Here is a 17,813-nt window from a genome sequence, read left to right as displayed (position 1 = left end):
AGCACTTCCCCAGTTTCACTAGAACAATTCTGGTTGATACTCAAGATTATGACCCTGAGATGTAGAAGGACTTGGATATTATTTAAATCTATAAAAAAATCTAATATGCATAACTTTAATATTATATATACTTTATAATTTCACATTCTTTGAAAATGCATGGTACATAAGATATTTAATTCTCAATTAAGGAGATCTCTATTTTTAATCATGACAAATAAGAATTTACTGAACCACAAAATAAGTTAAATATCAGCACAGAATTTTTTTTAAATAAATAAGATAGATATCATTGAGAGTATTTTGCCTTTATCCTATAAAGGACACAAATATCTAAAGAAAAACAGCTTTCAAAATCTGACTATAACTTCTACACATTATAAGCCTTTGGCTTTGAAGTATTTCCTATTCTAATTATATCAAACCAACCTCTCCCCCAGGCCACACACATTATTTTGTTACTTCAAAGCTTACGGATATTGAACTGGGTGATACATGGCTACACTACACCTTTTAGCATTAACAAATGACACATCTCTTTTCCCCCTACTAATCCCTAGGAATACTAAAGAATCTCCTCCCTTCAGGCTGCTGGGAAGGGTACAGGTCCTCTTTTCCAAGATGTTCCCAATGGTGCCCATATTTATCACAGGATCCCCGTATCCAGGCCAGGACTTCACAGAAGAGGGAAGAAGCCCCTGCCCTGCTGAGTGCAGGTAGAAATGAGCATTCACTGACAAACAACACCGCTAATACACCTCTCGTGTCTATAGTGGTATGAACATAGTGTTAAGGAGTTTATCTTAGAAATCAAAACACTAATACTTACATGACAAAATATGCCTCCTATTCTAAACCACTGACTTACCAAGAATCTATGGTACCCAATCAGCTGCCAAACTGAACAACTATATATGAAGATACTGCTCTTAAGATAAAAAATTGAAAAGCTAAAAATGCAAGAGATTACCCATTTATTTTGCTACTTTTTATATCTCCATGTAGTCAAGTACCTTGGGAGAGAAGGCATCAAGTATTATTCATGGGTGTATCCCTTATAATTTAGTCATATCCCTTAACTTTCATTGTCTCTTTTTTAATAATATACCTAAAATATCTAATAAGTAGTTTGCCTTACCTTTTGCATACACATGTCAGCTATTATGGACAGAGGTATTGTAAGGCTTAGTGCAAGGGTGCCAATCAATGATGAGGTAAGAAAGCAGCCCCTAAATAGAAAAAAGAAAACACACATTTCCATATTAAAAAAGTGAAAGAACCAAAGAAAAACAATAATCAAAGGCTACCTATCCTAAAATATAGATGTGAGATCAAAAGAAAAACTAAGAGCTCAGGATGGACTGAGACATAATAATTAATAAAGTTACTAAGATAATTCTTAAAGTTTATCTTCAAATATTAAAAACCCAAATGTAAGTATAAAATTTTGAAATATTTATGCTATTTTTTCAAGACCTGCTTACAGATACTTTCAACTTTGAATGTATAATTTATTTTTCCTTAACATTGTTTACAAAACTGTCAAGAGTTGTGAAAATGATACTTACCTAACAAAGGAGTGAGTTTTATTAAAACTGTAGGACAATACCTCACAACACAGAGTTTAAGAAAATGATAAGCCAACATGTTAGTCGGTCATCAAACCAAAAATATCTCATAAGAACTAAAAGCTTTTATACATGTGTTTCCCTTTTGGTTTTGCTTAGTATTGAAAAGGAAAAAAAAAACAGTTGTTTTTAAAGGACATTTCCTTGATTTCCATTTTTCTAGCAATTGTCCTAACCAAAACCTATTTTATTTTTACCATAAACTATCAATATTGGTATCAAATTTTAAGATATCAATCTGCACATAAATTTGTTTAGCTGAAAAAAAATGAAGGAAAGCATGTATTATATGAAATACATGAACTATTTATAAAGACTAATAATTTAGGTGAATAAGAAAATGAATTATAGGCCAAGGTAAAACATAATGTGTATAATTAAGACTAGAGACCCATGGAAATTATAGGCAAGCAAATTCTAGCCTAGGATATGTTAAAATTAATAATGCTCTCCTACAATAAAAGAGGCTATCTCTTGAAAGTGTCATGTGAAGTATTCAACAGAGGCTGGACAATTAGTTCTTTTTTAAATCATTTTTTATTATTCAATTACAGTTGACATGCAATTTTATATTAGTTTCAAGTGTACTAAGTGATCATCCAATAAATCTGACACCCATCTGATACCATACATAGTTATTAGAATATTATTGACTATATTCCCAGAGTTCTGGCCAAAAGGAAGGTATAGGTAGACACCCTTTGCTTCCTTGCACAACCAAAAGGAGGATAACAACCAATCTAAAATCAATAAACAACCAAAAGTGTCAGAAAATTAAACTGCATGGAGCTCCAAAAACCAAGGAATTAAAGAAAAACTCAATCAGAACAACCAGACTGGTAAGGCTGGGGACCACCAGCGCCAACTCAGGGAAACCTCCATGATGCAGCAGCCTGGGAAATGGAGCTGAGTGAAGGGGAAAACTGAGACTCAGAGCTGACTGTGGGCTATGACTGGGGAGGCCGTGGTGGGGGATAACTCCCAGCCTCACATGAGAGTTTGTTAAAAAGTGCACCAGTGAGGAGCAGGAGAGCTGCATTGTTCTCTCTCTGGCCCCTCCCCCATAGGCAGCAAAGAGAATACTGCCCAGTGAATACCTAAGGCCATGCCCCATTACAACCTATCCATTGCACCCAGACTAAGAAATATGGACCAAATGAAAGAACACAGCAAAGCCTCAGAAAGAGAACTAAGGGAGGAGGAGATTGCCAACCTATCTGATGGAGAATTTTAAGCCCTGGTAGTCAAAATGCTCACAGATCTGATTGAGCTTGGTCAAAAAATGAAAAAACAAATGAAGGATACCCAAAGTGAAATAAAGCAAAATATTCAGGGAACCAACAGTGACAGGAAGGAAACCAAGACTCCAAGCAACAACTTGAAACAAAAGAAATAAACACCCATTCAGAAGACAAGGAAGGAACACAAATTCAAAAAAGTGAAGAGAGGCTTAGGAACCTCTAGGACAACTTAAAATGTTCCAATATCCAAATTATAGGGGTGCCAGAAGGGGAAGAATAGCAAGAAATTGACAACTTATTTCAACAAATAATGAAGGAAAACTTCCCCAATCTGGCAAAGGAAATAGACTTCCAGGAAGTCCAGGAAGCCCAGAGAGTCCCAAAGAACTTGAACCCAAAGAGAACACACCAAAATACATCATCATTAAGTTACCCAAGATTAAAGATAAGGAGAGAATCCTAAAAGAAGCCAGAGAAAAGGAGACAGTTACCCAAAAGGAGTTTTTATTAGACTATCAGCTGATTTCTCAAAAGAAACCTTGCAGGCAAGAAGGGGCTGAAAAGAAGTATTTGAAGTCATGAAAAGCAAGGACCTACATCCAAGATTACTCTATCCAGCAATGCTATCATTTAGAATGGAAGGACAGATCAAGTGCTTCCCAGATAAGGTCAAGTTAAAGGAGCTCATCATCACCAAGCCCTTATTATATGAAATATTAAAGGGACTTATCTAAGAAAAAGAAGATAAAAATACAAACAATAAAATGACAACAAACTCACAACTATCAACAAATGAACCTAAAAGAAAAGAAAAACAATGAAAACAAAAAGTAAGCAAACAATCAGAACAGGAACAGAATCAGAGAAATGGACATCACCTGGAGAGATTTCAGTGGGGAGGGGGAAGGGAGGAATAGGGGGGAAATGTACAGGGAAGAAGAAGCATAATTGGTAGGCATAAAATAGATGGGGAGAGATAAAAATGGTATAGGAAACAGAGGACTCAAAGAACTTATATGCACAACCCATGGTTATGAACTAAGATAGGGGGAATGCTGGAGGGTTGTGGGGGCATGGTGGAGGGGGGATAAAAGGGGGAAAAGTGGGAAAACTGTAATTGCATAATCAATAAAAATACTTAAAAAAGAATATTATTGACTATATTCCCTGTTCTGTATGTTATATCTCCATGGCTATTCTGTAACAACCAATTTGTACTTCTTAATCCCTTCACCTTTTTCACCCATCCCACAAATCACCCTCCCAGCTGGCAACTTCAAAATGTTCTCTGTATTTATGAGTCTGTTTCTGTTCTGTTTGTTTATTTTGTTTCTTAGATTCAACTGTTAATAGATATGTATCTATTGCCATTTTATTGTTGCTATTTTTATCTTGTTTTTTCTTCTTCTTCCTAAAGGAGAAACTTTTACATTTCATGTAATACTGGTTTGGTGGTGATGAACTCCTTTAGTTTTTTTCTTGTCTGGGAAGCTCTTTATCTGTCCTTCAACTCTAAATGATAGCTTTGCTGGGTAGAGTAATCATGTTGTAACTCCTTGCTTTTCATCTCTGAATATTTCTTGCCACTCCCTTCTAGCCTGCAAAGTTCCTGTTGATTAATCAGCTGTCCGTCTTATGGAAGCTCCTGTGTGGGAAACTAACTGCTTTTCTCTTGCTGTTTTTAAGATTCTCTCTTTGTCTTTAACCATTTACATTTTAATTCTGATGTGTCTTGGTATGGGCCTATTTGGGTTCATCTTGTTTGGAACTCTATGTGTTTCCTGAATTTGTGTGTTTATTTCCTTTACCAGGTTAGATATGTTTTCTGTCATTATTTTTTTCATATAGGTTTTGAATTCCTTACTCTCTCTCCTCCTCTAGGCACCCTCATGATGTGAGTGTTGGTTTGCTTGAAGTTGTCCCAGAGACTTCTTACACTATCCTCATTTTTTGTGAGGGATTTTCTTTTCCTTTTTGCTATTCTGATTGGGTGTTTTGTGCTTCCTTACATTTCAAATAATTGATTTGTGTCTCAGCTTCATCCACCCTACTGTTGATTCCCTATAAACTATTCTTCATTTCAGCTACTGTATCCTTCATTTCTGACTTGTTCTTTTTATGATTTCTATGTCCTTTTTCATGCTCTTGGAGTTCTCACAAAGTTCCCTGAGCATCCTTATAACTATCATTTCAAACTTTGTATCTGGCAGTTTGCTTGGCTCCATTTCACTTAGTTCTTTTTCTGCAGATTTCTACTGTTCTTTCATTTGGGACCTATTTCTTTATCTCTGCATTTTGTCTGCTTCTCTAAGTTTGTTCCTATGTATTCAGTAGAGCGGTCGTGTCTTCTAGACATGGCAGAGTGGCCCTGTATAGTTGGTGACCTGTAGGACCCAGTAACACAGTCTCCCCAGTCACCCAATCTGGAAGTCTATGTTTTTTCATTACTTATTAATTTTACTGCTATTGAGTTACTGCTATAAATACTCTTAAATGCTTGTGTATAGAAGTGTATCTGAAAAGTAAACCTTGAGATCCTGAAAAATCTATCCCAGATAAGGAGAAACACAGCTTGGATCATAATACATGACTTTCAGGGTCCAATGTAATTACTCAGTAATAAACACTCATAATATACAATAGGAAATATAAATAGTTTCCTGTGGAAAATGATTTTTAAATTCTCTATCAAATCTAAAGTCTACTTGTTTGACTCTGTCTTAGAGGCACTTATCCTACAGGACACTAACATATATAAGGATACTCAATATTGTATTACTCACAAAGCAAAAGACTAAAAACTTAAAATGTCTCTGAATAATACACTGGTAAAACATTATGTTCTATCCATTAGATAACATAATAGATTAGAATATAGTGAAGGAAGTCCTGAGAGGGAAGTTCATAAAATACAGTATTTTAAAATACAGGCTTTTAAAAAATGAATTGAATTTAAGTGCTGTTATGTAAAGATTTACAAGCAAACAATTTGTGAAAAAGTAAAGTACAGAACAATATCCATAGTATGCTCCCATGTGTGTCAAAAATAAAACAAATTGAGGGGAAAAGTAAGAGACTGATACATACTTCTGTATGTACAGAAAATATTGTAGAAGGTTTGGAAGTTAATAGTGGTTGCCTCTGGGTAAAAGGAATAGAGGTTTATAGCGGAAGGGAGATTTCCTTTTGATTGTGAACCTTTTGTATACTTTTGTATGTATTACTCTTTTAATTTTAAAAAAGTAAAATAAAAAGAGAGTAAAATATTATGAAACATGCTATTTGTATTTCTTTAAATATAAAATCTTCTAAGGGAGAGATTACATGTCACAACTCGTATCTGATCATCCCCAAAGCCTACATTATATTCTGCTGAATGCAATAAAACTCTTTTGCATATGTTTGTTAAAAATTAAGCTCTCAATAATGAAGGAGCATTTTAATATTTGTGGGTGGCACAATCCATCTAAGTTAAATCACAATACAACCAGTAAGTAGTTTTATCTGTTCCAAACCAAAAGTGAAGAGAGGCAAAGAAACGACAGAACAAAAGAAGTGACAGGGCAAGAGGACAAGAGGGATATGCTATATACTAACACATAAAATAAAATATGTAACTCCTTTTGGTTAAAAAAAGTGAGCTCCTAAAATGCATGTAAAGAAAGATGGAAAGGTGAACGAGTAAGTGAATACTGAGATCAGAGAGCTTCAGATTAGCAAAGGAACTTAAGTACACAAATTGCCACAATACAAGGTAAACTTTTAAGTACTACATGAAAGAAGAGTGAGTGTTGAGGATATCAAGAAAGTAAAGATATTTCCTTACCTGGGGAGGAGAAAGAAGTGTAGGCAAAGCATAAAAGAAAGACTTTGTACACACACTATCTCTGTTGCAGTCTTTTGCAACAAAAAACTAGTCAGTAGTCTTAATTGTCATATAATAAAAGTCATTTAAGAGTTTAAGTAAAATTTGTGTTTCTTTTTAAGTTCCTATTAAATGGAAGCAGGACTAAGTATCAAGCTCTATATTTGAAAGGTTTCTTAAACTCCATACATGATATTATCTTCTAAGTTTTTTAAGATTATTATCACATATCAACATATTTGATATTACAACACATTTAATCAGACTTTAGGGTTTGCATATGTGGCTTACCCACATTAAAAGTCCTGAGAATAAACAAAACAAAACAGTCTATGAATGGCCAAATACACAGTCTCTAAAATAAACAAAGGCTCTTAAATGAGCAAAGTCCCCCCCAGATTCTCACTCAAAACTCACGTCATTAATGCTTAGGATACAATGTAGTAGGTTTGGATGTCCATTAGATGACACTTTCATTTACATAACACTGTAATTCCAAAAACACTTAAAAATTTACTTTAGATCATTCACATTCCTTCATTCTTAAGTATTTATTAAGCTCCTTTTATGTGCACAACACTACCTATACAGTGGATAATTAGAAGTTGAAAGTAAAAAACAAAGCTCCTGCTTTAATGGAGTTACTGTATAAAATTGTAAAGTGTGTGGGGTGAGAAGCTGCACAGCAAGGGCCATCAGAAGACAAAAGAAACATAAATGCTTAAACTATCCAAAAGTTCATAAACTGGTAACTAATAAATCATAGGGTAATAAATAGTACATACCACAACCACAGGAACTCTGAGAGAACTGTTCCAATAAGGCCATTAATGATAATGCACATTAATACTACTTTATTGGGAAATTCAAAGTCCTCAAATCCAGTATAATGAAGTAAAAAGAAACCTGGCCATAAGAGCAGCAGATTAAATAGACCTACAAAACCTAAACATGTATAAAAGAGATAAAAGTTAGTTTCTGTGAATTATTTAAATTTTCCAAACTTATAACTCTATACTTAGAACACAGGTTTTGTACAAAGAACTCTAGTAGGTTTCCTTAACTGGAAATAAAAGAAGCAAGGAAACTTCTGTTTCTTTGTTTTAAAATCAGTCCTTGGAAAGATAACTCAACAGCAGAGAAAACTGTATCAAGCAAGTGGTGATCACTGAGTCTTCAAGGTTCAAATATCCACAATGCATCTATTCAAAAAGAAGGGTTGTTAACTTTACCTAGTAATAATATACAGGGTGGGGCAAAGTAGGTTTACAGTTGTTGCGTATGCAACACAGAGTTTACTCTTGTATTTTTATTTATTAATTATTGTATTATTTTCCATATGAACAACTATAAAGCTACTTTTGCCCAACCCTGTATTGTCCTAGAAAGAAATAACTAGTATATTATGTGTATGTGTTTGTATATTCAACCTAAATTAATTATAAGGAATTTACTGTTTGTTCTGATTCAACTCATTGTTATGTTTAAAGCACCTGTGCTATATTAGGAATAATGGAGGAAGGTTCCAAAAATGGGCAAAATTCTTGGTTCCTGCCTTCCCAGAGCTCATAATTAATTGGTGAGATACACATATATAAATACCTATTCAATGTGTGAACCAAGCACAGACTACTTATAAGGAAGGCTGTAATGTTTAGTGGTTAGAAGTGTGTGCTCTGCAGTCCGACTGCCCTGGGTTCTGATCCCAAGCTCTACCATTCACTAGTATTGTAAACCTTAGGCAAGAGCAGAACCTCTTTTAAGCTCCAGTTTTCCAGTCTATAAGTGTAGAACAATATTTAATTAGGTCATTGGAAAGACTACATAAAACATAAAATATAGCACAGTACCTGGCAAAGAGTAAACAGTAATAAAGGATACTTATTATTATAACAATATAAGTTTATATATGACTATATACATGTAAAGACTATAAAGACTATAAAGAAAAATTATAATAACTTTATAGTAATTTTACTACACTTTCTATACAGTTAAACATTATCACAGATCCACTATGAGATCCATGAGGTAACTATAAAGCTTTTTTAAAAGAAAGTTAAATTACAGTAGATATATATTTTATATTGGCTGCTAAATAATAAACTAGTATTTAGGATACCTAGTTAAATCTAAACAAGACTGGGGTACCTACTTTCACCTGCCTTCTCTAAAGAAATGTCCTTGGACAGTGAACAAGTCTGCCTTCCCCAGGAAGTTCCCTCCCCTGCCTACCGGACACCCTCTGCAGCCAATGACTGCACTCACAAGGCCAGCCCTGTGGCAGAAAGCCCAGTGATTCAAGGTCAGGACATCACAGAGGAGTGCCTAGACATCAGGCTCTACCTCCCACCTGTTCTGTGTTGCTTCTCTCACTCCCCTGCCAGTTGTTCCTGCAAAGCAACCCCTCAATAAATCATCTACACTAAATCCCTGTCCCATACCCCAAATCTAGGAAACCCAGTATAAGACATCTAGTAATATAAATAAAATAGAACAAAATGACACACACACAGATGGGACTCATGATCTAAAAGGCTTGAATAATATTAAAAAATTATAATTAAAATGCCAAAATTTGGCATCATTAAGAACCAAATCTATTTTCTGGTGCCTGAACTATCAAATCTATGAAATCCCACATACATTAACAATGTTTGGACCTACAAATCATTTCATCTATTCTCCAGACCCTTCAGAAGCTGGCCTGCATATCTTCCTGTTCTTCCCTAAAGTGAATGCTCTAGCATAATCACACTGACCTAGTCACTGTGGCCTGCTATGCTCTCACTTCCCCATACCTAAGAACCCTGTCCAATCATGATTTCTTTTTTCCCTAGTCCAGTCTATTATAAAACTCAGATCAAATCCATATTGCTTTCCATATCATATCATATATGAAGAAGACCAAGTTACATATTTATGTATATTCTATTAAATTAAGCAATTTTTCTTAAAAGTTACCCATCTTAAAAAAACAAAAATAAATAATGCTAGCATTTTATTCCATCACAGATGGAATTTTCTATGACTATACAATAAGATATTTTTAAAATGATCTTCATTTTTAAGGTGTATTTACTGAATTTTATACTTAAAAGGAACTTGAATGACCACTCAGTTTGGTGGCTTTTCAAACATTGTATTTTTGTTAGTCTTTAGGTAAAGATATTATAACTGCTTTTAGCATAAAAATCTTTTTTACAAATTAAAATTCCAGTTGAAGCAGCAAAGGAGTCCAAGAACCAGACCCACACATACAACTCCACAACTTCCCAACATTCCCAGGATCCTGTGTAAATCAGTAATTTGGAAGTTACGTATCTAATCCAACCTCCTCATTTTTCAGATGCGCATGAGCTAAATGAAGTTAGAACAGCTATATTACAGGTCTCCTGATTCCCTGTAAGCTGTACTTTGAATCCTCATCACTAGGCTTCTTTACCTATTGGTATTCCATTATCTTTTGAAAGGTATCTTCAGATATCCTACAGATAACACAAATTTTTTACTGAGCTGATTTTTGGCAAAAGAAAATTTATAAATCACATTAGGTATTTTATTTACCAAAATTAATAATTGATTCCAAAAACAATAGTTGGGTAATTTGAAAAATCTGTCATAAAAGAATCCAATTGTCAAAGATAAAGTACAAATGAAAAACCTTAAATGGCCCACAATATTTAATGAAAATAAGTACACAGACGGGAACAGTATTATACATATATCCTTTGGGGGCAGTTTCCCCAATCCTGTTCCCAACAACTCAAAACAGCAAAAAGTATATACAACAGGTATACTCTCACTGCTTATAATACCATGATTCTGTCATATCATTGGGGAAAATATCTGATTCACAGGCTGAAGACATTAATGCAAAAAAAGGAGTTAGAAGGAACTTCTTTCTTTATCTCCCATTGAGGAAATGGGCAGTCCTCAGAGGTGCACAACTATGAAGGACAAGGTAAGAGAAAATCATTGAGATTGGACTTCATGATCTTTAAAAGCTGAAGGTTTTAAAGAATCACATGGGGCGGGAGGCGGGAAGCCTTCCCTATTCCCTCCAAAAACCAAAACCATAACCCTACGTTAATCATTCAGAGTAAATAGCCTCACAAGTTAAACATTCTTACCAAAGAACATCGGAATATCCAACTTATCTTCTCTGTCTACTTTTCTCTTAATCATGACAATATAGACAGCATAGAGCATGGCTCCAACAAGAGACCAAATGGAACCTGTAAAGATCAACATAATGATTTAAAGCATTTGTTCATTAACTCATTTGAAACACACTTATTTAAAATCTAACAATGTGTCAGATCCTATTTCAAGAAATGAGTGTACATGAAAAGGTAAGTATAGCCCACACATCTTTGTCCTTCAGGAGTATAGGAAAGACTTTAAAGAGTAAACAAATAAATGCAAAAACATTCACCTCAATGATCTAACCACTTATACATGTTATAATACTAAAATTCATGTACATAGCACTTTGTTTTTTAATTTTGAAATGCATATACCTCCTATTGTTCCTACATAAACAATTTTGTCACTTGACACAGTCCAACTTTAACACTTTCTTTTCCTCTCTAAGCTGTTGCTTAGATTGTTCCCCCCTGCATGTGTCATTTTTAATATACATTCCACTACTATCTTCAAGGCCCTGTAAAAGTCCCATCTCTGCCATAAAGCATCTTCTTTCTACTCTGCTGAATTCCTATCCGGTCTTCTATTTTAGACAATTAATACTTACTATAGTTAAATGTGGTATTATTTTATTCTCTAGTGGTTTCATTTTGTAAGTCTCACATACTCATTACAATCAAGAATTCCTTGAAAACTGCAAACACATAATTTATAATTTTTAATGTTCCCAAATATCTAAAATAACACAGGGCTCAATGAGTGCATAATAAATACCGAATCTCTTTAATGTGTTAACTCATTCTCAAAAACACTGAAGTAAACCTTTAAAAACAGCTAAATAACGTGCTGTCTGCCAAGTGACTATAACAATAATCAATTATCTAAAAGTCCAATGTTTTATTAAATGTTTATTATCAAACTTTTTAAAAATAGCAACAGGAAAGCATGTCAACACAATCTCACACACACAACAAATATGTATATTGTTTTACATATACAAAGCTGCTCAAGGTGAGAAAGAGTTGAGGCAATTCAAGACATAGCTCACTGGACAGTAACCAGGGATAGTTAAGAAGTATTATTCTATTCAATAAACTTCAAATATCTAAAGTACCCAGAGAAAAAAACATTAACTTTGTTTTTGTTAAATCTAAACAATGAATCAAAAACAAGCAAAAAATCTGGCGGACACTGCCTTAAAACTAACATTATTGTTAATGTCACTAGTAACATCAACATCGTGTGTCTTCTGATAAAATGTGTTGATCAGAACACAATATTGCTACCATGGTATTCTTACCAAAAAAATGCACAACATAAATTTAACCATAAGGAAATATCAGACAAAACCAAATTGTGGGACATTCTACAAAACAACTGGACAGTATCCTTCAAAAGTGTCAAGGTTATGATAGAAAAAGATTGAGGGATAGTTCCACGTTAAAGGAAACTTAGGAGGCACAACAAGTTAATGCAATAAGTGATCCTGTATCAGAAAAAAAACATTAGTGGAAAAGTAGTGAAGCTTGAAAGGGACTAAAGACTACATAATATAATTCCAGCCAATGTTAACTACTCATTTTTATAACTGTTAATGTAGTTATGTACATAGTTAACAGAGAATCTAGATAAGGCTATATGAGAGTTCTGTAAACTATTTTTGAATTTTTTAACATTATTCTCAAAGGAAAGTTTTTAATTTATTTATTTTTAGAGACATTGGAAGGGAGGGAAAAAGCGAGGGAGAGAACCATCAGTGTGAAAGATGCAGTGATCAGTTGCCCCTCCCACACTGCCAACTGGAGGCCAGGCCTGCAACCCGGGCATATACCCTGACCTAGAATTGAACCAGTGACCTTTTGGTTCACAGTCCAGTGCTTGATCCATTGAGCTACAACAGCCAAGGCAGAAAGTATTTTTTTAAGGCCTGTTAGTGCCCACCCTCTGTGGGTGTGTGATGATGATATGAACAAACTTTCTTATATAATCTAACAGAAAGAATGCAGCATCAGATACTTACCTATTGTATTTCTTTCAGCAGATTTTTCAGATCCTGACAGGTTTACTAGCACGACACCTCCAATACTACAAGAATAACAGTCATTACTGATGAACAAGATAATAAATTCCTTAAAACAGGGGTATCAAACTCATTTTCTCTGGGGACCACATCAGCCTCGCAGTTGCCTTCAAAGGGCTGAATGTAATTTTAGGACTGTATAAATGTAACTACTCCTTAACTAGGGGCAAGGAGCTCTACATTTGGCCCTTTGAAGGCAACCACAAGGCTGATGTGGCCCCTGGGGAAAATGAGTTTGAAACCCCTGCCATAAAAGGACTAATCATAAAGATTATTTATAAATGATCAAGACTAATTTTTGGGTAAAATTGTCAAAGAATTCATGATTTAATTAATATCTAACAATGGTGTCAGTATAGTATAAGTGCTGTAATATTAACCTATTTAATCCACACAAAATGCACAATATTACCTTAATGGACGTTATTATCGTTACTGCCATTCCAACTTTACACGTGAGAAAACTAAGCACAAAGAGAAGTGCTTGACCAGAATCACACAGCTGAAATCTAAGAAATCCTCTCAGGAAAATTTAAGGGAAGTACCCATGGACACAGAGCAGACCTGTGATTCAAACCTAACTCTAATAGCTGATACTAATCTCTCCATTTAAATCATTCTGCTACCTCCTCTGATTTGATTTTCTCTCACAAAAGCCATTGCTTTATCAAACCAACACATCTTTCTTGAGTACTATTGGTAGCAAAGGCCTGTGCTAGATCTACAGTGACACAAACCTTTTGGCTTTCAAGGGGTTACAATCTCGTAGAGAAGACAAGACAAACATACACAAAGTTAAATAAAAATAAAAGACTGAGATATAGTTATTGACAATATTGATGCTATATAGTAATACAAAATGGAAGATTGAGGCTGATACATTCAGAGAAGACTACATGTTAAGATTTCTAGAAGTGGGAAGAGTAAAAACCAGAACCAAAACAAAAAAGGGAACTTGTTTTAAGAAAAGGAAATGGAAACTTGGGAGGTCATGAGCATTAAGTTGCCACGTTAACTTAAACGTGAATGTCCCTACAATACTTAGTAAGTCTGCAGTCATATGCATAGGAACCAAAGCTGCCTAGGGCTCTTTCCCTCAGGCCACCCTCCCCAGGAGAGTTTAGGAAATTAGTCAAGGATGTGCATAATGTCTGTTGAGTACATAATGTCTGTTTAAAACTTTCCTTGCCCATACAGTGTATTGTAAGTTATCCTCTATCATTATCAGAAAATTTTTAAACATCATATTTTTAACAGAATAAACCAGCTATTACACTATATTTTTACCTTAAAATTACAGCCAATAGTTTAGAAAGAGTAAATCTATCTCCACTGTTACTTGGAAACACTGCAGCAAGGATTAAGGTAAAAAGTCCTATGGAGAGAAAAAGATGAAAAAGAATACATTAGCTTAAACACTGTCAAAATTATTTAGTACCAATTTGATTATTTAAATAAATTATACATCTAACTTTTAAACTGATTTTGTCATTTTTAAATAACTAAGATTAAGACTGCAGTTACCTAGGCACCTAGGCTGAGATGTTTAAACCATACATAAAAACAGCCTCAGTCTAAACTAAACCATGTTTATTTCAACAATACAGATCAAGTATAGTCCTGTTTTTTAAAACTAAGAGAGTTAAACTGAGCATTCAGAGTAACATTCTGACATCATAATCAAGCTTGTATGCTAAAGTTATTTTTGCAGCTTCAAAAAGTACGTTTTTTATCTTCTAGAACGGGAAGGTGATTCAAATTTAAAAATAAAAATACCTTTCACAGGACAAATTATAGTTCTGAGATAAACAATTACATTCAGCCAAAGGGTGTAGAAAAAGATCTTCAGAAAGATTATGTGAAAGAAGGGATAACTATAATTAATACAAAGCGCCACCATATTGGTATAAAAATATTATAAAGTATTTATTAAAAATATAAATAGCACAAGGCTATGGCATAAAACTATAAAGACTAAGAAGTGGTTAAAATACACTAATCCAATGGGAACAAATGAAATAATTTATAACAAGATAAAAGTGTGTGTATATGTACACACACACACATATTAGAAATAGATCTCAATTCACAATGCAGATTTTGAAGATACATTCCTTACCAGAAGTTGAGGACAGAATATTAACAATAGCAACTTGTGTGTCTGAAAGTGCTTCTTGATATGACAAATTTGCCAAAAACCACTAAAGAAACGGAAAACAAAGTGAAACCTAGTGAATGACATGTTTATATTTGCCATTACAATTTATAGTCTTCCTCCTTTTTTCCCCCCAACCACTGTTATCATGAGAGGTTTTGAAATCTGCTCTGTATTGAAAAATCACATGCCCAAAAGGAGGACAAGAATTATAATCAGACCTAAGATCTTTTCCCATAAAAAATTAATAATAGTTGGTTAAAAATTAGCCTTCAGGTCTTTTCTAAAATGATTAAATTTAGTATCAAATAGACTTTAAAATTTTCTTTATTCAAGCACTGCTAGTACTCTATTAAGCTCATATAAATCAAATTTAAATAGGGGGAGATTCTCAAACATTACAATATACACACTTAAACACAACATAATGAAAAATGAACAAAATGATATCCTATTGGGATAGATGAAACTAGCTAGCTAGCTAGGTTGCTAAATAAAAGGCCAAATTTACTTTGGAAATTTAAAAAATGTGAATTTACTGGAGAACTGATCATTTATCTGATTCTGTTTTGGAGACACAATACAAAGAGTTCTCACAACTTCAGAGGAAGTTTTAAAGGAAGTTTTCCAGCTACGATAATTTTTTTTCTTCTTTTTTCCCTTTTGCTCATCTAGGCTAAGGGATGCTCTTATATTCCCAACCCTGTGCCTACTTTGATTTAAATAAGAAATAAGACCTCTTTTAATGAAGCCTAGTATGTGTATGTGTGTTTGTCTATGTGTGTCTTGCATGTGCATGTGTCCAAAGTTCATTCATTGTCACTGTTATCAGATATTCTAATGCATATTTCCACAATTCATCCATTTTTCTGTTCATGGACACTTTTTGACTATTTCAAACTGTTGCTATGGACATTCTAACATATGCTTCCTGGGGCATATATACACCCAGATGGCTGAGTCAACTGAGATAAATTAACTACTTGTCTATTTTTGGCATCTCTATTACTTAAACATACTATTGGATAATCATAGTCCACTGAAGAATGACTTGCCTCTGTTAAGAGAGGTACATCTCTTAATCTCTCTCAGAGCTGGTTAAGTGAGTAGTATAATTATTAACACTTACATTTCATTTCAATGAAGTAAAAATCATGAAACATGATTTTTGAGCACTGCTAAAAGGTAGCAGATAGATGAGAGTCTAGTAGTGTCCACTCAGTGCCTCAAGGCTAAAGTCAGAATAAAACTATGGCAAAGTTATTCTGATTCCACCTGTAGTCTTCTGACTGCCTAGATCAGCAATTTTCAACCAGTGTGCCTCAAGAATTTTTAAAATATGCAATACCTATTTAGTCAAAGGTACTGACCTCTTTTCCCTTACAATGTTAAATTAAAAAAAAAAAGACAACAGCCAACACGACACAGCAGTCCATTGAGAATGAATCAAAATTATATATATGTTTGTCAGATCATAAAAAAATATATTTTTTGGCATGATGCAGAAATTTAGTAATTAGTTTATGTGTGCCATGAGATGAAAAACATTGAAAATTGCTGCATTAGCCAATATCCACATGGGCGACTGAGCAATTGAAGTATGTCTAATCTAAATAGAAATGTTTATAAGATGAAATTGAGAGGAATGGTGACAGGACAGATCCTTTTGGTCTCTCCCCTTGAAGTTTCAACAATTTGAATAGCTATAACTCAACAAAAGATTCCCTGCTCAACACACAAACACACCTGAGAAATTCATGCATTGAAATATCTAAAGGTGGGCAAGTGGGGGCAAACTGGGGGCGGTGAGAAGGGAGAAAAATCTGAGATGAGCCAGGAATGCAGCTCTAAAAATGGGAACTCATTGCAGGGCTCAGCCTAGAGAGGGGAGGAATCCAATTGTGGCTGTCACTCCCTTCAGCCAGCAGGAGCAAAGAGACTCGGTAGCATTCTGCAGGAGAAGGCAGTATGAGCTGTGGCTGAGCCCAGAGACCTGGCAGTCCTTGTGGCTGCAGCTGTCAGACAGTCCAAATACAAGACAGGGAAACAAAGCCACAGACCCTGGCTACCCAGTAACCTCCCAGAGCTCACCTCCCTTTGCCCTTGGTGTCAGGCTGCAGAGCACATTATTTGCAAACCCAAGAACTGGTATTACAGAATCACTTTTTTTCCCCTAGGCAAAGGATGCATTCTGTGACTGGTCCTGGGGTAAGGGTGCAGGGGAAGTCCATGGAGGTCCAAGGTTACCATTACCAGAAAAACAAAACAAAAAAGAAGCTGGCTGGGTTCCCCCAGCCCACACCACTTCCACACATCATTGCTACACTGATGGCAGTGTAGCTGCAAAGGACAGCACTGGGATTTCACAGATTTGGAGCCCTATCACCCACTACATCCCCGTGTGGGGTTGGACTCCTGGAACTGGAGTTACCAGAGCCAAAGAAAACCATTTACATAGGCAACACCACCCAATGAAGGTCTGAATAACTAGAGAAGTGCAAGAAAGCTAAAAACTTTTGATTTGGTGCCACCTAATGGAAAATAATAGGAAGACCTCTTTGTATTAATTTGCTAGAGAAGTGCCACTCAAACACAGATGCCTAGACAGAGAAGGAACACATCAAATACCATGAATAACCAAGGTAGCAAGGAAGTTCAGAAAGAAAATGAAAAAGAAAAACAAAATTAAAGACAC

At 34.8% G+C, this 17,813-nt stretch overlaps 1 protein-coding gene across 3 annotated transcripts in view; it reads right to left on the bottom strand.

The window, feature by feature from the left end:
- The window catches only part of SLC35F5 (solute carrier family 35 member F5), a 42,511-nt gene that overhangs the window by 6,210 nt on the left and 18,488 nt on the right, over positions 1-17,813 (bottom strand). For all 3 annotated transcript variants that reach the window (XM_028509218.2, XM_036023646.1, XM_036023645.1), the window contains 6 exons: positions 15,083-15,164; positions 14,251-14,338; positions 12,904-12,968; positions 10,868-10,972; positions 7,520-7,679; positions 1,139-1,229 (listed from right to left, as the gene is read on the bottom strand). In XM_028509218.2, the coding sequence (XP_028365019.1) occupies positions 1,139-1,229; positions 7,520-7,679; positions 10,868-10,972; positions 12,904-12,968; positions 14,251-14,338; positions 15,083-15,164 (591 nt within the window). The remainder of the gene's footprint in view (positions 1-1,138; positions 1,230-7,519; positions 7,680-10,867; positions 10,973-12,903; positions 12,969-14,250; positions 14,339-15,082; positions 15,165-17,813) is intronic.

This window comes from Phyllostomus discolor, chromosome 4 (assembly GCF_004126475.2).
Source record: "Phyllostomus discolor isolate MPI-MPIP mPhyDis1 chromosome 4, mPhyDis1.pri.v3, whole genome shotgun sequence".
Classification (NCBI taxonomy): domain Eukaryota; kingdom Metazoa; phylum Chordata; class Mammalia; order Chiroptera; family Phyllostomidae; genus Phyllostomus; species Phyllostomus discolor.
Note: the sequence above shows the minus strand (reverse complement) of the source record. Positions and strands in the feature narration are given on the sequence as shown.